Below are 23,486 nucleotides of genomic sequence, written 5' to 3' on the forward strand. Positions count from 1 at the left end.
ACGTCCAATCAGAACCAAATCCTCGACTCGGGTATTCATTTCGGGAACCTTTGACTTCACAGAAAATATCAGACAACGGTTTTGGCTGCTGAAGAAATCTTCTACAAAGTTTACCTCGGTATTTTCTGCGATAACTTGCTATTCGCTACTATTACAGTATTATGTTGCATTAATCTTTGCATAAAATGAAGAGAATTACTCGCTATTCTTTAGTACCGATATAGTGCAAAATAAATCGCTAAAAAATAAAAAAACGTGATGAGAATAATTTCTGTTTTGTTGCACCTGCAAATTAGGAAGATTATTTCGTTAAAAAATAGAAGCTTCATAGAAAATTTAATAAAAGAATACAAAATGTATACATAAAACGCAAATCGGGGAATTTTGTATGGCTGGACATAGCGTGCAGATTACTGTGCGTAGGATAACTCTACATTGAAGGATCAAGAAATAAGATGTTTATGGACTAAAAAATCAGTAAAGGTAGGACCAACATCCTTGACGCGGATCACAAGAAGGAAAATTAAATTGACATTACACAGGCCTGTCACGAATCCTCAGGTCAACAACGGATGCGAAGTGAGAATTCCAAGTTCAGTCTATTACTGAACTTGAGTAAATGATTATACATTGCCTTCGAGAACATTGAGCTTCTTAAAATCTGCAAACTCTCTCAAAAATATTGACAGAATAATCTGCAGATCTATTTTGGATTCATATCATAAACCACTTCACCGTGAAATGGTGAATAGAAACGGTAAGTCAATTAGTCGAAGTAGATATTCTCGGTACGGATACATCATTCGATTACATGCTGATGGTTAGAAATTAAGTCAACTCTACCATGAGTTGTACAATCTGAAACTGAGAGGCACGACTTATTCTGAGGGGATTTCCTTGATTCCTGAAAGCTGCTTTTCATATTCAACTTTTCCAACAGGCAGGATATCTGTAAGTGTAACTGTCATAGAACATGAATTGTGAATATATTCTCCACACAATGTAGACACAATGAGAAAACTTAAACTATAGAGTAAACTTATATTCATATTTCTGCTTATTTCTTCTCTATACATTGACTCATTTTGCATATGCACTGTTGAGACATTTGTTTTGCTATCCGAGTGCAAAGGTTGAAAGTTGAATGAAACATGGTAATCGCAAATTTTATTCAATATTTAATTAGATTTCACATATGTGAAAAATTCAGGCCGATGGTTGCTTGAATTTGCATGAGTTCGTCAGAATTTTCGATGAATGTTTGGGATTTAATGAATGAATGTCATTATTGATATTAAGCACCCAAAGAAACTTCTCCGTTCAGTTTTCCAACAGGCTGTTAACCCCAAACTCTAGCATTTATTGATGAGTTCACATTAAGAGGAGACCGCGGAGAAATTTGGGAGACGTCGGATGTTGAAGAGACGGTTATAATAGTGATGCCGCAAGACAAGACACGAAATATGTAATCCTTGTATTTAGGGTTCTCTTGTTTTCTCTTGTTTTTTATCTTGTAGGGGAGGGGAGGGCAAAACGGACCAGGGGAGTAAAGCGGACCGCAGGGCAAAAAGGACCCCTGAGGCAAAACGGACCACTGACAGAAAATTGATAATTTTTTAATTTTTATGATAAATTTGCTTCCGAATGGAAGCAAAAACAAAAATTCAAAATCATTTGTGGTTTGAGGTGATTAGCAAATTCGATCAAATTGCGGTCCAACGACACTTCTTGTCTATAAAACCCCTGGGACAGTTATGATACTGAAACTCACTGTTAATTCAACACATTTAGTGTTCCTAATTTGGAAAAACTACTATAGTATTTACTTAATAGAAAATTTACAGATTCATATTATTAAATGTTTAAATCACCATTAATTGGAAGTTTTAATTATCAATCATTTTACTATTTTTAAACTTCGATTAGTATATTTGAACCTTAATCAATATAAATCGGAAATTCTTTTAATATTGAAGAATCGGCAGATTGATGACCATCCCTGTAAACGGGAAAGGTCAAAATATCGTTGAGAAGAAGATTTTGATTGTGTGTTAATTTAAGGAAATAAAATTATCCCCTTATCTACTATAATTCAATCAGTTATTCATATTTAAAAAAAGTTGATAGTAAACATATCATCTCACCATTGATAATGTATTCCACCTATGCCCATTTCTTGATGTGTGTTTGTATTTACAGTCCTTTTCCTAGCACTCAGGGTCTCAGTACTTTTTCTTCCTTACGTGTTCATCCAGCAGGCACCCATCCACTTAGTGACTGCGCTTTGTTCTGCTTAACTTTCCCTCGCTCTGGCCCGTCACAAGCCATTTTGTCCTAGCCCTCGCTCTGGCCCTGCCACTGTGACAGCGTGCTCGTCCCAAAGGACCTCAAATCTCGGTTGAACACAACCATTTTCTGCTTTCCTTTCCACATGTATTAAAAAAAATGGATTACTTCCTTTCCTCGAGCTTACGAGAGGACCAGAATTATTTTACTTTCTTTTTGTACGGTGCTCAGGTGCAGATGCTCGTAAAGTTTCTTCGCATGACTTTATCCCAGTTGGCGTTAATTGGCTTGCAGTTATAAAGATTCAATTTTTTTTTCTTTCGCACATATTTTTTCTTATAGGCCAAAGTGTCGATGATATTTTTCTGGAAGCTTTGGAGTTAAGGTATTTATGGCGGGGTGAGCATATAGGAGGTGAGACAGAGGGGAATCTATTGGTCTCTCGCAGAAAGGCAATCGCGGAACAAAAACAACTATATTTCAATTCCAAATGTTCAATCTATTTCGACCATTTTTCTGTTTGAAATATTTTTTTAATAACTTTTCTATTTCATCAAGCCCTCAACTTAATCAGATAAAGCCTCACTGCTCTATATCAGACCGAAGTGTGAAATCGGTACCTCTTGCATAAGATTTTTCCATAGTACCTATTATCGTTGAGGAGCTTACTATGCCCCATAGTAATCATTATGTTGTTCCATGGTAGCCATTACCATGTCCATAATAATACTTACAAAACTTTGATTACGTTTACAAAAATTCTAGAAGCTGAGAAATGTGGAGAAATGACGGAAATTCCTAGTAATGCCGCGAGAGACTTTACGAGACATGACGAGACAATACTTTGGCGGGACTGTCTCGGTCTCAGTGAACGCGGAAATTTTTGGTTTCGTCTCAGTCTCCAAATACGCAGCATGGACTTCTGTCGTAATGACTCCGAGTCAATTTTTTATCGGTAGAAAATCGAGTCGAGACAAAGCGAGACAAAAACCGAGATTCTCCATTAAAAATACGAAAAACTTGAGACCGAAATGAGATAAATTGACTCGGAGTCATCACGAGAGGTGTCGATACTGCGCATTTCGAGACTGAGACGAGACCGATAATTTCCATGTTCATTGAGACCGAGACCATCTCTCCAAAGTATTGTCTCGTAAAGTCTCTCGCGGCATCACTAGAAATTCCAGATTCGATGCTCGGGGTCATTACAATATCTTCCTTCCTTCGGGTCAGGAAGTTAAAAATACATCCAAATTCCATCCATTTTTCAGCGAAAATCGTTGAAATGTCTGAAAATTGCAATGTTTTGAACTTTTTCATGTTTTTTTTGTAAAATTGTGCTTACATGCATAGGTACACATTTACACACACAAACCAGTCTCTAAAAACCGAATTTCCACATTCGATTTTCGGTGCCATTATAATAACTTCCTTCCTCCGGATCAGAAATCTGATAATAATACCCTAGCTTGATAAAATATTCTCCAACAGTGCATAGAACCCACTCTCCCATACTGATCTACCTGGTCAGCTGGAAAAAAACGCTGCGCAATATACGTTAAGCATTCGACAACAATTGGGTCGAGAGCATACAGAGTACTACTCAGCAAATTCACCTTGACTTGGAACTCCCCGAGTACCAAAAGATACTCTGGCATTTTTATACCAAGTCACGCTGGTGAAAAAGACCCGTGTTATTTGGTGATTCCTCAGGAGATGCTTGGTATTCAAAGAAAACTTGGCTACCCCTTTCACAAGCCACTTTTGTTGGAAGTATTCACGGTTATTTGCACAGGTTGTGTTGAGGCTGGAAACTATTGAGGATACGTTGGATACTATAAGCGACAGAGAGTGGGATAGAGATGCGATTGTGGTTGGCGTGGCCACGAAGAGTTTGAAGCCTCTTTACAAGCTCCCAAGGCATCTCTAGAAGGGAGGTACCAAGAGTTAACTCCAGACATGGAGTTCTGGATGAAACTACTTCTGACTTACACAGCGTCAGCAACAGTAGGGAAATTGCTGCTGTGTAGTATTAAACGTCAGAAGGAATTTCAAATGTTTTCCCTACGCGGTTGCTCTCTCTCTCTCTCACTCTCTTTCTCTCTCTGTCCTCGGCAAATGGTGAATTTCTTACGAATGAAAAACTGGTGAATACACTCGAGTAAATGTCAAAGGTCACCTCATCGGGAGCCGCTTGCAAAGCGAGTACATCTTCGAAATTCTCTTGAGGAAAACCCAGGGAGAAAGGTATAAACTGCACGAAACACGTTTGCATAATATTCATCTGGCACTGTTCCAAGCTACCGTATTTGCTTCCCCCCACCAAATATCACTGGGACTTGTGTACCTCTCGATTCAATAAATACCTATTTCTGAGTCTGTCTATGATCTTCTTTACAGTTGGAATAATAACTCGAGTTTATCGTGCATCTACGGATGGCATTCTTTGTTGAAATGTGATGAATTGTGAGATGCTACGGGCTTCTATTGTCTCTAATATTCTGCGAATTCATTCAGGGGGAAAGTTTTTGCCGGGGATGTAATAACGCTGGAGTGCAGGGAAATTGCAAGGAGAATATTCAGTTTAATTCGTGTAATTACTTCGATTATTTTTCCAACCCAAATATCGGGCAATATAATTGGCCCATTCGACATCACGTGGTACAAGCAACAGGGTTTTCAACTGATAATTTTTTGATAATTTTCTCTGGTAGTTGCTATATAAAAAACAAAACATCATGCAGTGGAATTAATCCCTCGTCAAACTGACAGATTGAATTCAATTGTGTCGTTGTGTTAATAATAGAATTTTCGTTTCTCAATTGTGAATTTCGTCTCATGGTCCAATTATATTGCCCGACATTTGGATTGGAAAAATAATCCCCCGAATACCACACGAGCCCCAGGCAGGTATCACAAAAATTCACTTTACGCACGACCTCTGAACTTTACGCACACCGTGCGTAAAACAAGCACATTACGCACAGTAAACCGTTTCGAAAAGTGAACTTTTCAGGCATGCATCACAAAAAATAAGTGTATAAAATTGAGAAGTGGAAGAAACTCGCAACAGATTTCTAAATGTTAAACAGGAGAGACGAAAATTCGTTAGAGAACGAAAATCAGAAGTGACCCTCTATTTAACTAAAAAGTATAACGGTGATTCCGTAACTTCGATAGTCTAATCAAGTAACAAAAATTTGTTACACTCGTATTTGGCATGCGACATCCATACATCCCGTTACTGCCGTGTCGCAAAATTGTTGGGTAACTCTACTTCAACTGATTGGAAAAAACCGAGTACTCCTCTTGCACCCTCTCAACAATAACGACGGAAAATCCTGAATAATCTCCATTACCTCAAACTGTCACCTCCCAAATTCTATTCTCAGGTGCTTCACCGTCAACATTCTGGAATCCACAGTGCACCTGTATTCCCCAGTGTAGATTTTCCCTCCGTGCTAGGAAAGTCGAAACGCAAACCGATATAACAATGCATTGTGAATCCCCCATGTGCCTCATACCTTCCCTTTTTTCGAACTCACCCCGCAGTCCCGGGGTAGTAAGAGGAGGTTCTCTGCTGACGTGGAACGTGCTTCGATGATCTCCGAGGATACCCACCGGTGCCATAAAAAGCACTCGTAATCTTGCAACTTGACGATGTGCATTTGAAAGGTGGAATAAAAGACTCATGAAACTCACGGATCGTCGTCACGCTAACGTTTAAACAATCAAAGGAGTAAAGAAAATTGTGAAAGTTGGTTGAGACGATGGAGAAGTTCAAAGATGTCAACTTTATTACACCAACTTGAGAAACTTCGTTAGGAAGTAAACCAGATTAAATTTGCTTCCCAACGTTGGTTACAAGCTAACAACAATCAATATATATATATATATATATATATACAACACTGCTTGATAAAGGATTTCTATTATGAGACTGCGCTGACGTGTTAACAAAGTTTCCGGTGCTACCAGTGGAAAGTCCTTCACAGTTTGAGGGTGCCTGATCGAATACAGGAGAACCCGTAAGATCTTGAGGAGAATCCTTTTGATTATAGTTGTAGTTACACGCATGTAGAAATGGTTAAACCACATTTAGCCAAGTTTCAGTAAGAACCTTTTTCATCCAAATTTCAGCCAGTGGAATTCACTATTCGACGTCCCGTGGTACAACCTACATGGATTCCTACTGGTATTTTTTTATAAGTTTCTCTGGGTATAGTTGATCCTATTCTGAAAAGAACATACGCCGTAAGCTGTAGCGTAACGCTCATTCCTCGGATTTCATTGGTCGAACATTCGGATCCGCCCGCACGTGTTCGACTTCGGTCGGCTTTCGGTTTTCGTGTCACGATTTGTCTTTAACACGCGCGCTCAATAGACAATTAAAAAAATGAAGTTGAAAAAATTAAATCCAAAAAAAGTCCAATATCTCCAATAATTAGCGGATAGGAGAGCTCAAGTGCTTGTTTTTATATGGTGAGCCATCTTCTTCAATAAAAAATTTCCATCCTGGGAAAGTATTCGAGGGACTACCTCAACTCTACAAAGAATTGATAAAAATACTCGAGGACATTTTTATATACCTTCTCCGATATTTTGATTTGCCGAAATGGTCTTTAAATATTGCGGTTTCCTTTAGATTCTGAGATTTCTACCAAAAACTCACCTTGAAACTGAATTTGGTTCTTCGTTCGCGGGGCTATTCCCAGTCGAAATGGGTTATTCTCCACGAACAGGTATTTTTTTACTGAATTACATTTCGCTCCACGATTATAGTACAGTAGATTCCGTACAGTAAAATTTGCCACGATTTTCTAGACAATCTCTATCCAACTTTTATTTCCGTGTAACGATTACTCAAGATTACAGGATTGTTCACACTGATTATCATTTTTGAAGCGATTAGCCTGATTACCAAGGGCGGAAAATGTGATTTCATGATTAAAAATAATTCCATCAGTTACAATCAGTGATTACCAAACAAGTGGTACCAAACATTAAATGTTAATTAATAGAATGATTAATTGTTAAACCCTGTGAGAAAAATTGCATCACAGATTTGTCCTTCACCGTTCCTAGTTCGAAAAATGAATAAAAATTCACGGACTTGCACACACACTGTTAGAAATTTATTGAAATTTCATCCAAAATATGATAGTAATTCTCATGAGAGTGACATTGAATCGGATTTAGTGGTAAAATGGTCATGAAATTTGAAGTTTTAGGTAGAATTCAAGGAAATTCATGAGTTTTCAATGGGAGTGAGAGGGAAATTTCACAACTTCATTGAATTTTCAATGGAACAAATATTTAGAAACAGAATGACGTGAATTTTCAATTTTTCCCTCAATTTTCCTGAACTTTCACGGAAAATTTTAACTGAAAAATTAAGTACTTTATTGATTTTCAGATCATTCCAACAGAAAATCAATTGATAATTTGATAATTTGAATTGATAATTGATTTTTTAATACCATATTTCCTGAAATTTTAGGTGAAATTAAACACAATAAAAATTTCCAGCATTTGGCACGGAAAATTCAGACGAAAATTTTTAACAGTGTATAAGCGTCTACAAGAGATTACACTCATGACAAATGATTACTACTTGATTATCAACACTTGATTATAAGTATGGTAATCAAGTGGTTAAACCGATTTCATCGATTTCGCTCAGATTATAAGTGATTACACCAGCAAGTGACACCCCAATTACGTCTCAGAATAGCCTCTCGACTTCGTTTTATCATCATCTCCGTCCCCCAATATTCTCCAGACAATCATTACGTGCAATCACATAAATTTTCCTTGCCGACTATGATTAATTTATTCTTTTCACGAATTAATTCTTCAGCAAACATTCAGTTGACTCTCTTTATTTGCTATATTTCATTTAGACCAACCTTAATTATCCTATTATTAATACTTTATATCCCACAAGGGGAAAGATAAAAATTTATGAAGATGGGAGAGCAGAGGGGACTGAAGCAAATAACACGCGACTGAAATATGACCTCAATATCAATCTTTATAATTAACTTGGATCAAATCACAAAGTTGAGTCTATTTCTTCCAATAGGTGAGGGATCAATGTTAACAAGTGTGTAATTCTCTATCCCCAGTTTATTGACCGACTGAATGGATGCAAATGGCTATAGAAAATGAACGCACATTCACCTCACATTTGCGGGAGAATTATCGTCAATATGAACTGGTACATAATGAATGAACACTGAATACATGAACAGATTATATTTAATGTTGAATTTATTGGCAGGTGTCCAGGTGTGGCGTTGTGATACTTAACAATTGCGGGTAATTGAAATTATTTGATTGTGTCTGTAATTGAGGTATCTCCCTACTGATATTGCCTAAGTGGAATTTCCAATAACTCTATTTATACTAATTTGATTTAATATCACATTTATTGGTGGATTCTCGGATTCAGATGAATTGAAATTATAGATTTTCGCCTGATTGAGCGATTTGATTTGATTTATTCGACTCTTTTCGAGGGAGGATTTTTGTTTGGAATAGGATTTATTGGAGAGGAGTTATTGTCATCGGTCACCTCACTGTAAAAATACCAGAATCCCAGCTTTTTCGGTTTATTTTTTCGGTTTATTTTTTGAGCTTGGTATAACGGTAAGTGCGTTTTTTCTACGGTTGACCGAGCACATTCCACTCAAAATCGATAGCCAAGCTCATAGGCGTTCGCGTTTCGCATCGTTTCACAGGAGTTCAAGGTCTACATCCCTTCATTATCGGGATTTTATACCAGTAAACGGGAAATTGACGTGTGTTAACGCAACAATGATAACGCGTCACTTAATCTCACACATAATTCTCACCAGTCATGCTGTTACCCATTATCTCCACCACTAACCCTTGAACGAGAAGTTTACGCGCAATTGTGGTGAAACGCCATTTGACCAAATACACTCGAGGTTTTACTTTAGCGTTTGTTACGTAATCAAAGCAACATCAACTGAAGGTTCAATTAATTATGGTATTTTCACGCTAGTGACGGGTTAATTTACTGGCGCGGTCGAGCAGTGACATGGATCAACGCTAAATGCAGGGAATTACGATTGACCGAGGAAATATAGACCTCTTCTATTTTCTGTCATTCACTTTATTCAAAAGGGCAAAAGTACGCATAGAGGTTTAAGGGCTTTTCGGCATTTATTTAATAAAAAATTGCAATATTGTAAAATTTGTCCCAGTCATTGCTTTGATTGTTTTCATGTCTTTTTTAATTGCTCAATGTTGATGAAAACAAGAGGAATCTTGCTGGGTCATTCAATGGATGAAGAGAACAATACAATTTTTTTCCGTTTCGATAAATTCATAACTCTTCATGGTTCTTATTTTTTTAGTTTATATTACGATCGAGTGAATGATTTTATTGTGGTTTTAATGGAACTCATACATTCTTAAAAAATTTAGGCTGCAATACGCAACATACTTTTCCGAAATTTTTATCAGGCAACATTTCACTAGCATTGCAAGATATTTCGTCATTGAAAATCCACTTCCATGTAAAAATGAATGGAAACCGCGAATTTCAGTTCAATTACTCCATAAAACTAATATAAATAAAGAAAAGCTCAAGTAAATGTTTTCTTAAATTTACAATTCATTGAAAGTTCTACGTAAATGGGCGCCGAATATTCATGTTTTAATTAAAAATTCAAGTTTGAAGAATCCTCCGAATTTCGGAGAAATTTGAAATTTCATAATTCCCTCACCTGCTCCCTAAATTGAATTTACTATCGCCCTCCGGAAAATTGGGGGGGAGGCAATGTAAAATGGTGTAGCGGGATAAAATGGACAATGAACCAAAAATGGGCTGCGGGTAATACAGTAGTATAGCAGGCTCATATTAACCAAATTTACTGATAAGTCAATATTAAAGTTTGTATCTTAATCTTGAAGGATAACGACGTAAATTAGGTCGAAACCTGCACTGATAGAAAGGATTAGTTATTGTTAACGAATGGATTTGGTTGGAGACCAGAGTCTATTCGGTCTCATCAAATGTTCATTCGTTAATAGTTAACAAATGCACATTTGAGGAGCCTTGTTTGACTCGATTTTCACTTTTCAAGTGAACCATTCGTTAACTATTAACGAATATTCATTTGGTCATATTCAACTCTACCATTCGTTAATAGTTAACGAATCTCATTTGGGATAAATGAATCAGTCTATCAGTGTGGTCGCTATAAATGAAGTTAACCTCTTGAAGCCATCACACTTATTTAAATGAATGCTCATGTAGATGTACGGGGCTTCCCATTCTGCGCCTTTCCTTCTAAAAGCAATTTTTTTTTTATTTTCAACTTATGAGTTGTCCATATAAATTCAACATCTAGTGAAGCACTTTTTATTAAAGTATCAAGTCTCACCAGCACATAGCATTACCCAGAGTTCGGGACGGGGACGCAGCTGGTATATGAACCCCACAAAGGCCGCAATTATTGGCCCGGTCATCCCCTCCAAGTTATTTATGTGATTGAGTTCGACTCAATTTTCTTGTTGATTTCAGTTCTTATTGTAGTTAAGTGACGAAATAATTCAGTTTCCTCTGAAAATTCGCGTGAGTTCTTATACTGACACACACTGAGAGAAAAATGTGCTAATACGTAGAGTATATTACTTGAGAGAAGTAAATTATTTTCAATGGTTTAAATCTCAGAATGTTTGCGGTTCACGGAACTCGAGAATTCTCATTTATCACTATCGTTACGCACGATATCATGAATATCGTACATATCGAAATATTGGAACTGCATAACAAAAAAATTATGAAAACAATAAATACTTGAAGATTGATGATTCTTTTACGCCATTTGAGTGAGTTCATTGGCGGCAAAATCATACTTGAGTACAAGAATATTTCAAAACATGAGACCTTTCTCTGCGAATCAAACAATTGAAGAAAAATTACTTGTCTCAAGAACATATGTTTCAGATATTAGAAATATTTTTTCTCAGTGCATATAATACAGATCCGTAAATTTTCTATTACGTAAATAATACCAAATTGCTTATAAGGGATTTCCGATTATCCGAATAATCGTCAATCTTCCTAACTAAATTACTAATTAGAAAATATTTCGGAATTTGAATATTTAAATTGATGACTACTTCAATAATTAACATTTAAGCGTGATATCAACTAATTGACTACTTAATAATTTAACGGTAATTATAATTTATGGATATGGCCATCTCTGCTCTGGAATTCAGTGATTTTGTCACTGATTTTTGGTGACATCGCTAATTGGAGTGTCATCGTCATTAATTTTCAGGGACCCATTTCCAATTTTTCGAGTCACTTCACTGATATTTAGGAATCTACGTCCCATTTTTAGTTATCTATCACCAAATTTCAGTGATAAAAATTACTTATTAGTGTCATTCCAGTTATTGTCCAGCATTACCAACAATTGATGATAGATTTTTGAAAACCAGTGACATGTCCCTGAAACCAAAACTTCAAAACTTTTTTTTCTCTGTGACCATAACTCAATTCCTTCGCCATGTTCGACGAAAGATTAAAATGTCTCCGGAATAATCGCAAAACCATCCGAAGCCAGATATTGAAATAACACTCCTTTCACGTTCTAAAAGTGACCCTTAAGCTTGCTTCCATCATCAGGTTAAAAATCCTTGATATATTTCCATCGCTTATTTAATAGAAATCCTCACTAATTATCATTCGCGTCCCCCTAACCCTTCGTAATTTTCCAAGTCATGAAATTACTCTAGGCCTCCTAATCCAATTAATCCCCACCACCGTAAACAAGGCGTCAGTGGTTTCCGTGAATCTCCGAAGATCTGCGAGGCTCTAAATGAGCGACGTATCGTCTGGTTAGCCAGTTGCTCCGACACATCAGCCCGTCCCCAGTTTCCGTAGAACGGGGTCACGGGAACAGATCGATGTCCTGGATGTCAAGCAGAGTGTACCAGTGGTACGCGCCAAAGCTCCAATGGTACGCTCTATTCAGGGTGTGAGAGAGGTTGAACGGTGGATGAATCTCGGATGACCCCTGCAGGCCACCTAGAAGAGCGATCGACCCCGGTTAGAGTGTAGAATGAGTTGGTGGAATGCGCATGGGCCGTGGCCACCTTTAGCTTTAACCCACAAACCCGCTACAAGGTGGTGACGAGAGGGGGAGGGGGGGAGGCATACAGGGTAAATTTCTTACGGATGGTTAAGACCGATAAGAAGCAAACTTGATAGTATGCCGTTAGAGAGTTTATGAGCTTTACCCTCTGTTGATAGTCCTTCGTGCGATAGTGATAGACGTTTGACACGGGATACTGAAGTTTGACTTCTGGACGATGTTGTTCCACCTCAACTTTCATGATTACACTTAGGCTACATAATGAAGTACATGCTGACGTTGTAAAGTTATATTTCATGCTCAGCAGCTTCCTTTTAACTCTTATTTGATGAGGATCGTTTGTCTGGAGGCTAAAGTCACCCCTGGGGATTCTTTGTGGTTGCAGGTTACGATGGAGGATAACTCGTTTGTCGTTGAGGTACAGCCCAAGTATATAAGGGACGAGGTTGAGCTACATACTGGATCCACTGATGATGTTACTAGTGGGGTCACTGATCAACAGGCGCTCGTTCATCGCGAAGAAATCCCGGAGGATCGTTCGTCTGGTAAATACATGGTTTATTCTACTCGGGGCCATAGTAAAACCAGGAATCTTGGTTAATTTAACTGACAATCTCGAAAAATAACGGAAATACTACTGCCGAAACAGTTGTCATTTGATAAGAGATAAATTTTCCACACTTCCTAATCAAACAAGGGTAATGTTGCAAATATCCATTGAGAGAAATATTTATTTTTTTAATACCGGATTTCTCCAACCGAGTCATTTCCAGGCAATCCTCATTAGGTTTCAATTATATCAATTATATTGCTGAAGAAGACGATCATGTTAGTTACGACCTTGAGTGAACTCCTTCAATAATTACCAACATTAAAAAATTAATTGGAATTCTTCTCAAATCGAAAAATCGTAACGTAATTATTCTCTACAGCAACATGATTGTTATAATTTAAACCTAATCTGACTCGCCTGGGAATGACTCGATTAACGAAATACGATTTAAAAAAAATGAATGCTTCTCTCAAGTAAATGAATATTTGTCAAAAATATTTTTTTTCACAGTGTATCTTGAGTTCGCGACATCTCGGACGGCACTGCGAACCATTATTTGCGATCAGATCACTGTTCATTGATTGAATTTTCTTGCATTGCAGAATTCGGGACCAAATTATTTGGCAGCACAAATACCGGGCTTTCGCAATCCGACCTATCAATCTCCAGTCAGGGCTCCCTGAACCGTGGATACAGATATGGAAACCAAGTTGAGTATGAATCCGGACAGTTTGGTCACACACTCTACGGGAATAACTACCAGACAGACGTTCCACCGCATAAGCCTGACGGCTGCAAGTGGGTGGAGTTCGATAAATCACCTGACACCGAGAAAACTTTGCTCAACGATACCAAAACCTCCAGCTTCGACAAAGAACCAGACTACGTAAGCGATCCCAGCGAACTTTAATGACAATAAATGGAGAATAAAAAACTTTAGCCTGTTTTTAATAGATATTTTTCCAGGATAAACGCAACAACATTGACACTTCATTAGACTCAGGCTCATCCTTGGAACATCAGGATTCAACAGACGCCAGCAACTCAACTGACACAGTAAGGTCGAATCCAAATCTCCAAGTGAATGGTGCAACCCCAAACAAGTTGGAAGGTATGGAGCGGAAGGGTCTGATTAACGATTACAAGTTGGATTCTAGCAAGCCAGTGATAACAGGGGCACTTCTGAAGGACGAGGGAATAGACGAGAACTGCCATGACAACAAGAGAAAACTGGGTAATGGTACATTGTCACCGGAGCACAGAAACTCAAAGTCACGTGAGCAAAAGCCTGAGGGCAGTGTCTTTGTTCCATGCCACAAGAGAACAAGTAGTATCCCACCTCGGCTCATCGAGGATGGTCTTGAAATTGATCGCAAGAAGGGTATCGACATTTACAGTCAAATTAAAACCAGCATTTTGCCTGGTTTAAGCCCAAAGTTTGAGATTCTACAGAATGATGTGAGTCCAATTGACGAGAAGGAGAGTTAATAGAGTACAAAGATGAGTATTAGAGGGTAAAGAATGAGGGATCTCATTCGGATGTCAATGAGATGGAGAAACGTCGGGGTTTACAAATTGGCAAAATCTTGAAAAAGCACTCGGCTTGAGGTAGACGTTGTTACCCCGACAATATACCACTGATGACCATGAGCGTCTGGTTTTCTTGTCACCGGTTTTTGGGCCCTTCAAACTACTGAATCCCAACCAGTGACATTTCGCGGTGAGAATTAAATGGGAAGAGGGGAGACACATATGTGCAGGAACAATTGGAGACTAACGAACTCGAGGCTACGTGGCTATAGCATTAATTCTCCTGCATCCACGCATTTTGACTGAATAAATCGATGAGGACGATGAGAACTGAAATTCATCAAACACAATTCACCATAAGAAAATGTACAATTTTTTTCCACTGTGGAATCATTTCTCCATTTACACGAGATTGAAGATAAAAAAAAAATAACTGAGCACGATCGTGTCGATTCAGAGAGGAAAGGAATTTGTATCGTGCCTATTTCCGTTTGCAGGTGAAGTTGAAGAAGGGGAGGAACTTTTCAATTTCCCTGCTGAGTGTCTGCACAGACACTGGAGGTCGATATTTGCACAGGAGAAGTGCTCATTTCAACTTTTATGCTTCTCTTTTGTGAGTGCATTGGAACTTGGTGTGATTATTCTGGAGAATTTTCTCTTCTGAATGGAGAGGTTGGAGATGATGAAGAGACTTGGAACTCTTGTGGTTGATATTGGCAACGAAATTGTGGGTATTTTGAGTAGAGTGTCTCAGCGAAGAAGAAATTATAAGTGAAGTGATCAATTAATGAGAAGGACTGGACCAATGAGGCTTCAAGATTATTAGTTACCTCAGCCAGATTCTTCTTTGATACTTAATAAGTACTCGACTGTGAAGGGTCTTTTTCATTCTTTGGTTTGAGAGGTTTTACTACTTCGTATTTCTAGGATAGAATCATCTGAATACAGAGTTTTTAATATGGAGCTTATGGGTCACGGTTTACAGTACCAGTTCCGCGGACATTTTGTGGAATGACGTAATGATAGATAAATTGAATGTTTGCTGCTCGATTTTAATATTTATATCTCTGTTCTCGAGTTATAACTGTGTTATGGAAAATTCAAATTTTATACGCTTACGTTGTATGTTAACTAATGATTGTCGTTGTTAATAATCAAATTGTGTGTGTGATAATATCAATGTTTGGCCCCATTGAAATATCATAGGAGAATTTATCCCTTTGGCTTCACGGAGTCTTTTGAGTTTCATTTTTGTGAATGATGATGAAAAATCGAATCCCTAGAAGTGAATAGAAAATCCCCAACAACTACCGAAATCATAATTTTTGTTGCCAGCTGAAAATTTTTACAGTTGAGATTCAATGTGACACTGTAAATTTTTTAGGGGATTACCTGCACTCGTTTTGGATGTAAGAGCTAGGAGACAATTGGCATCACTTGAATGGTAAATTATTGTAATCATTAGGAGTAATTAGAGCTGAAGTATAATGCATTTAAAATAGATTTTATATAAAAAAACAACAAATCATTGAATGTCTCATGTTAAGTCTCACAACTATTGTAATCTTTAATCGACTGTTTATGCCAGTAAAGAATCAAAATCGTCAAAAATTAAAGAGATTTTTATTGAAATAATTAATTGCTGATTTATTTTAATTACCAGCGGCTGTATTTATCCATTCATCCGTGAGTTAATTAATAGAGTAAAAGATTTTATCGAGAGGATTATCAATTTTTCTCTCTTTTGTGTTGATAAATTCATTGTAATTAATCATTCTACAGTTGAGCAGTAAGACTTGATAAGTCAAATGTAACATGTTCGTTAATTGCGCATTTATCGTGACAATGAGTCATTCTCGAAGTAAAATCATTCACTCATCACCGAACTAATGTCAGTAAACTAGATGTAAAAATAAACTCGTTGATTTTCATCACTTCACTGCAGAATAGGGAACTTGCATATTTGAAAAAAAAAAAAATTCCTCAAATATATGCCTCCAAGAACTCATATTTGATAAGGAAACACACGGAAAATAGTTTAACAATTATTTATTTCCTTTTAAAAATGGCATTTTTTTAACGTTCTAAAAAAACCTGTGACGTCAACGCACCGGAGGCCGAAATTTTCGCCTGTGGCGCCGTCAAGCGGTTTAGTACAACTGCTGAAATCTAGGAAAACACTCTATACATGTATTTGACTCCAAAATGTCAGGAAAAGCGGATCGAGTGATGAAAGATCCTTATAAATATTGTTTTGTACCAGGATGTAAAAATACAACAGTGAAAATTACACAACCACGACTTTCGACATTTTGACATAGATTTAAACCCACAAAATCTATCAACATAGTCACGTCTATCGTTGATAAATTCCCCGAACTGGCCTTTTGAAAATCATTTTTCAGCACCAACTTCATTTGTTACTGCCAATAAATTTTTTTATCCACTTTTGATAATTGTTTCAAGTATAACCCCCTCGATTTGTTTTGGTTGACCCTCTCGCACTTCGAGAGGCTAGAATAACTCAATAGCGCTGTTAGTAGTCGCAAGGAGAACTTGATTCCGGTGAGTTGACGTCATGACCCCAAAAAAATGTTCAAAATTGATGCATTTTTAATCAGTTATTACAAATTATACAGACCACTTTTCGGAAAACTTTTTACTCTGGAATGGTTCATGTACTACAAATATTCTAATTTTTAACGTTATTTATTGCAAGAAACATACATTCTTACAAATGGCCATTGCCCGAGGGCCTTCAGCCTGGAATACACTTCTTTTGTACAGTATCAAATTATCTCTATCAGGAATTGTGTACATGTGGTTCAATGTTGATGATAGTTAGACGTGAGGAAAAGAGAGAAAGCAAATACTCTATTTATTTGAAAATATTTAAAAACTGCACTCCATGCAAGTTCCCTATTCTTTATCACTACATTATCAATCTCTCATCTTTTTCCACTTGAGAAAATCCTCAATGAAGTAACACAAAGAAATGAATTTCGACCAGCAAAATCGTTTTAAGACAGTAGAATAGCCAAAGTCGTGACCTTAGACCTGGAAATAACTTTTCATACGTGATAACAGAATCGAATCCAAGTAACTTCGTATTTGTGGACATCCCCAGGTAGTCACCACACTCAAGTTGAGCAGAATAGGGTCACTGCACCCAGAGAAAATTGATTTCAATAAAATCAATGAATGTATACATCAACGAATCCAATAAATTCAATTCAAACTGCTGTATATATTATCCAACTTATTAAATATTTAAATTGGCAAAATCAGTGTTTCAAATTTTTATTGTGCTTTCTCGTGAAAGAAGAAACTCATTATTTTGATTGCAGTCGAGATTTACAGGTAGTAAATACCTTTAGAAGCCTTGTTGATGAAAAATTCACTGAAAAATGACAAAACGAGGAAACATTTTAAGGAAAATTGCGCTGAATATCCAAAATTAGTGACAAATCGTTTGCACGTGCTCATGAAAAATGCTTCGTACACATGGGCATTAGTAATTGGATCATGGATGTCCATAAATAACACAATTAATTGAACAAAAAGGAAGGGATGAAATTAAAATTCTGTAACCGAGCCGTAATTTATCCACGTTATTCAATAAATCTATCGATACAACGTAACTCTAACATTTAGATTTAACCAATTCCATAGACTGGAACGATTTATAATTTACCATGTAAGTTAATTAATGAAGAAAGAATAAATAAATTTAATGAAAAAAGTAGATGAACCCGGTATGATCTATCCCTCGATCGCTGCACGCGATCAGTTCAGTATTTAATATTAGGTGGGACCTCTTCATTCAATGCAACATATAACGACAGTCAATTGAATGGGCACCATCCATCGGTGGAAGAGCGCCATGACCTAGGCTCTAACGAACTATCAACCAACGCTGAGGAAAATTTACTGCTATAATTGCTCGTACAGTTTTTGGAAATTTCATGAGGAAATAAATTGAAATTGAAGTGTACTTTAAGTATTCCATGAATATTAATATCATGAAATTAGGAAAATTCGGATGAATTTTTTGAATTCTTGAATTTTAACACTGCGTTTTTCGCGCAATAGTTACGAACAGCGCCGGTCGCGCCGTGTCGCACCAGCATAAATCGACATACTGATAAATTTGTCGTCACTAGGCCCGATAAACCGCGATTTCAACCTGGCTTCGCTCGGTTAAATTGCGGTTTTCGGGCCCAATGACAAAAATTGTTCCGTTTTTTCATAAAAAAAGGTTGCAATCTCGCTAGCTTGTGCAAAAATCGAGATATCAACTGGAAATTTGGCCGGAATTTTCCTCTCAAGATAACAACGATTCGTACTGAAATGTCAGTGGTAATTAAATTCGATAAAAATTTCCAAAAAGTGTACCGAAAATTTAAGACAAAACTTTTTAACAGTGTATGATAATTTTCCAGTGATTAGAAGTAATAGAAATCGAGTTGTATTGTGCGTATGCTACGCTTGGTGACAAAAGGACCCCGTACGTAAGAGGTTAATAATTAACGAACCTCGTTAACAACAAATGAATCGGTCTATCAGTGTAAGTACTAGACTAAACGCTGTTTAGCTTGGACGACTGCCGCCCTTAATCAATCGGAGTTTGTAAAACAAGCTAGACGATCATTGATTTCGATTTAAATAGAAAATGTGATTAGATTCACTTGAGTATTTCGCAAGGAGGTATTGATTGGAAAAAGTTGAATAAATTGACCGTTTAGTGCGTTTGGACTGGTCGCTAGGCAATCAGTGGAGTTGTTTGGTTTGAGAGTGTGGCTGTAACACGTCCTTAAGGTTATTTTCAGATATAAGGGCACTTGCATGGGTATTTTCACCTTCTGAGGTGAACCCAGGAAATACTCAAATGATACAATTTGGATAGCACAGTGGAATTGACTGTAACAGACTTTTGGAATTCGTTATAATTAATGACTTAAGGTGATATTTTTGAATTCCTAATGAGTGGTTCATGAATTGAATTTAATATTCTGCTGCCAGGAAATACTCCATCAATATAAATGGGCCCCACAACAAGGGATGATAGAATACTAATGAGACTCCTCATTTGAAAATTCTCCCTAATTTTGTACTGAGTATCCTAGCTTCAAATTAACAGATTTATCAATGAAGAAATACACTGTTAGAAATTTTTTTAGAATTCCATGGAAGATATTATAGTAAATCTCATTCGAGTGACATTGAATCAGATTTGAGGAAATAATGATTATGGAATTTTAAGTTTTAAGTAGAATTCACGGAAATTCGTGAAGTTTCAGTGGGATTCAGAAAGAAATTTCACAACTTGATTGAATTTTCAGTGGAACATGAATTTTCAATTTTTCCCTGAATTTTTCTGAGTTTTCTAAATTTTCACAGAATAATTGAACTGAAAAATCAAGTATTTTATTGATTTCCAGATCATTTGAACAGTAAATCAATGGAATATTTGATTTTTCAATGACAAGATTTCCTGAAATTTCAGTGGAACTTGAACACAATAAAAATTTCCGGTATTTGGCACGGAAAATTCAGAAGAAAAGTTTTAACAGTATATATAGAAATTTCGTAACTTTACCGTTATTAAAAATTTCAAACTTTTTCACTAGAAATTTCGAGACTAACCTTCTAACGGTGTAATTAAAGTCCTAATGAAAAAAAAATTTTAAATAAAACGCAAACTACGTGAATTTATGGGAAAGACATAATTTCTAGTCTTGAGAACGCTTGAAAATTCTCTCTGAACAACGAATCTCATCCGATTGAAAAAATTTTTTCTCAGTCTCAGGACGAATCAGATCAGGAGATTTTACGATTCTCAAAATTGACAAGAAAATATTTTTCTTGTATCAAATAAACTTTCTGTGTCCAAAGCAGCGTTCTCTCTCAGTGTATGAAATCATAAATTTCATGATTCTCCTCAATGAATACTAAAAAAATTCAGTCCATAAAAATTCAATTGTTTTCTATCAGTTTAGTCTACTAAGTACTACCGATTGCCAGTTTATGTCATCCTCCTCAGGTGTTGGGCGACGAGGGCTATCGCGCTAATTTCATTACAGCCGGTTAACCGATGGTGGGGGGAGGGGGGAGCGGTTGCCGGAAAAGCTCAGTCGTATATAGGCGGCTAATTGTGCAGAGCCCATTAAAAAACGGTTTTATTTTTGCAGCCATGCTTTTCATTTAGTCCTCTTTTCATGAATTGAATGAGCCCAAATGCTGCTAAATATTTGAATGTACCGAAGCCACGCTCAATTTGTGATACCAACAGTACCTTCTGTAATAGTGGTCATGTTAATGTTATTGATGAACTGCACTCGTCAATCATTTTACTTATTCGAATGATTGGGAGAAAAAAGATCTCGAAAGTCGGGGTTTCATGTGACAGGAATCAACAAATTTGTTGAATGGGGTCTCGTAAGGATAACACAAGAATGAAAGAATGGCGAATCGGGGAGAGTGAGCGAACCCAACTCCTTTTTATATTCATCAATAACTTACGCATGGAAGAATTTAATATAAGATCCTGGTGCTTCGCTAGGAAATTTTATTACACGACTTTATTGCTTTTCGATGATTGATGCTGGGTATGTCGTGATTTTTGGTGCGTTTCGTTTACATGAAGCCATTTGATGGGACTATATTCACGGAGATATTGTTCACGAGTTGATTGATCCTGACTATTTTCTATGGAACTTTGCATGAATCGCATTTACAGATATCCAAGTCATTTTTTTTTATGTCAACGTCACGATATATGTATTTGAGATTTTCTTATCTTTAATCAAGATACTTCCTCACTGTTTATAGGTGAGAAGAAGTCTCCAATATGCTGAAGACATGACATATAAACCATATGTTGTTCGGTACATCGAAAAACCGAACTGAAATATTGAAGATTTTGATTACATGTTTTGAATAAGCATCGTCAAACATTACTAAAACACTACAATTCAATGATTGACAACTAATATTGCAAAAGTGGCGTACACTGTTAAAATTTTTCGTCTGGACTTGCCGTGCCAAATTTCGGAAATTTCTATTGTGTTCAAGTTATTAAAAAAAAAATTGGAATCCGTCGCATGGTTAAGAAGATATCGACAAAAAACTATTTTTGAGGAATCGCTATATCTCAGGAACCACGTGCATACACATACATACATTTTTTTATAATATTTTATAATATTGCAAAAATGGCATACACGGTTAAAAATTGTCGTCTGAACTTGCCGTGCCAAAGTTCGGAAATTTTTATCGTGTTCATGTTCCTCTGAATCCTGTCATGGAATGACAAGATTTCCTGAAATTTCCATGTTCATTGAGACCGAGATCATCTCTGCAATGTTTTGTCTCGTGATGTCTCATGAAATATCTTGCGGCATCACTACTCCCGCTATTGTCACACGCATGGGGCTGTAGGGGAAACCGATTCGGCAAATGCGACTATATGTTTTTCATAGATTTACTGTCAGAGTATTTTACATTTACGATCTCCTGGGATGTCGAGATAATAACGCATCTGAGAAAACATCGATGTGTTTACATTCGGCAGTCGAGAGTGGGAGTGGGGGAAGTCGTCACGCTGGCGAAAAAGCGATCAAGGGGGAATGCGACTATAACGGGAGCGACTATAACGAGAATTTATTCTATCTGAATCCAATGTGCCGGAGTGAATCCCGTATTGGATCTGGTACTCAGAGAAGATCAGAAAAACCGGATCCTATCACTTTGATCAGGGGTTTCGTCTATTTAGCACCCTATGTTATGGTATCTCTTCCAAACTTAATGGGATCGTTTGATGGGCGATTGATGGTGTTTGATGGTATGGTGGTATCAAGCAATCAAATTTTATGTATAATATTTATGCATTAAATTTTACGTTGATGCCTTTATGGGAGTCAACACCGGCTACACTATTAGAAAATTACTCCTGAAATTTCAGATAAAAATCTTGAAATTTTTAACAATCACTCATTCACCAGATATTTTCATGTATTTTGTTATTGAAAAATCAAGCCCCTCAACCTGCACTTGTTCCCCTCCAGGAACAAGTGCCTTCTGAAATTTAACAAATCTCACGATATTTTTAACGCCCTTTTCCCCGCAAAAAATTTCTTTCAAAATTATTTCATTAGTTCAAAATCAAAGTATTGCTTTTTTTCTCATTTCAAGGGGAGACTACTATGAGTTTTAAAAGTCGTGGGTTATTGGAGTGAGACATTTCATACGTTGAAGATCGATTATATAGATCGGAAAACGAATAATTAGTGGAAAAAAAATTTTTTTGTATTGTTCGTTTGCCCAAAAACGCTTTAAATGCCAAAAACAGTCAGGGCCTTCAATTTTTGAGCTACGGAGGATTTTTTTTTTCAAAATTTTCGAAAAAATATGTGGAATAACAATTACGAGCTAGTTTTTTTAATTCGCCTCTTACATGGCTAAATTTGCCTTTTTTTGTATTTTTTTACACAAATAGTGAATTTTTTTGTATGAAAAAAAACGAAATCAGCTGTGTAGGAGTCCACTTCCAAAAAACTGGCTCGTAATTTTTGTTCCACACATTTTTCCGAAAATTTTGAAAGAAAAATCTTTTGTAGTTAAAAAATTGGAGGCCCTGGACTGTTCTCAGCATTTTAAGCGTTTTTGGGCAAACGAACAATAAAAAAAAAATTTTTTGCACAAATTATTCATTTTCAGATCTATATAATCGATCTTCAACGTATGAAAAGTCTCACTCCAATAACCCACGACTTTTAAAACTCGTAGTAGTCTCCCCTTAAATAAAACAGACTGGAGATGAACATTTTCAAATTCGTCTCATCAGTCGGTAACTCCTAACAGTTGGTAAAATCAGAATCAACCCCTAGACCAACGGTATCCACCCCTGACTCATCCCCAATCGCTCCCAAGATATCACCGAGCTTTTACCACTTGTTGAATCGAGCTTGCGGGGG

At 36.8% G+C, this 23,486-nt stretch overlaps 1 protein-coding gene across 1 annotated transcript in view; it reads left to right on the forward strand.

Moving 5' to 3' along the window:
• Positions 1-18,217, forward strand: part of LOC107042895 — a 204,167-nt gene extending 185,950 nt beyond the window's left edge. Inside the window, exons 6-8 of the mRNA XM_015264145.1 lie at positions 12,814-12,973; positions 13,584-13,867; positions 13,948-18,217. Coding sequence (XP_015119631.1) covers positions 12,814-12,973; positions 13,584-13,867; positions 13,948-14,469 — 966 coding nt within the window. The 3' untranslated portion in view covers positions 14,470-18,217. The remainder of the gene's footprint in view (positions 1-12,813; positions 12,974-13,583; positions 13,868-13,947) is intronic.
• The last annotated feature ends 5,269 nt before the right edge of the window (positions 18,218-23,486 follow it).

This window comes from Diachasma alloeum, unplaced genomic scaffold (assembly GCF_001412515.2).
Source record: "Diachasma alloeum isolate Michigan unplaced genomic scaffold, Dall2.0 Dall_scaffold_00179, whole genome shotgun sequence".
Taxonomy (NCBI): Eukaryota; Metazoa; Arthropoda; class Insecta; order Hymenoptera; family Braconidae; genus Diachasma; species Diachasma alloeum.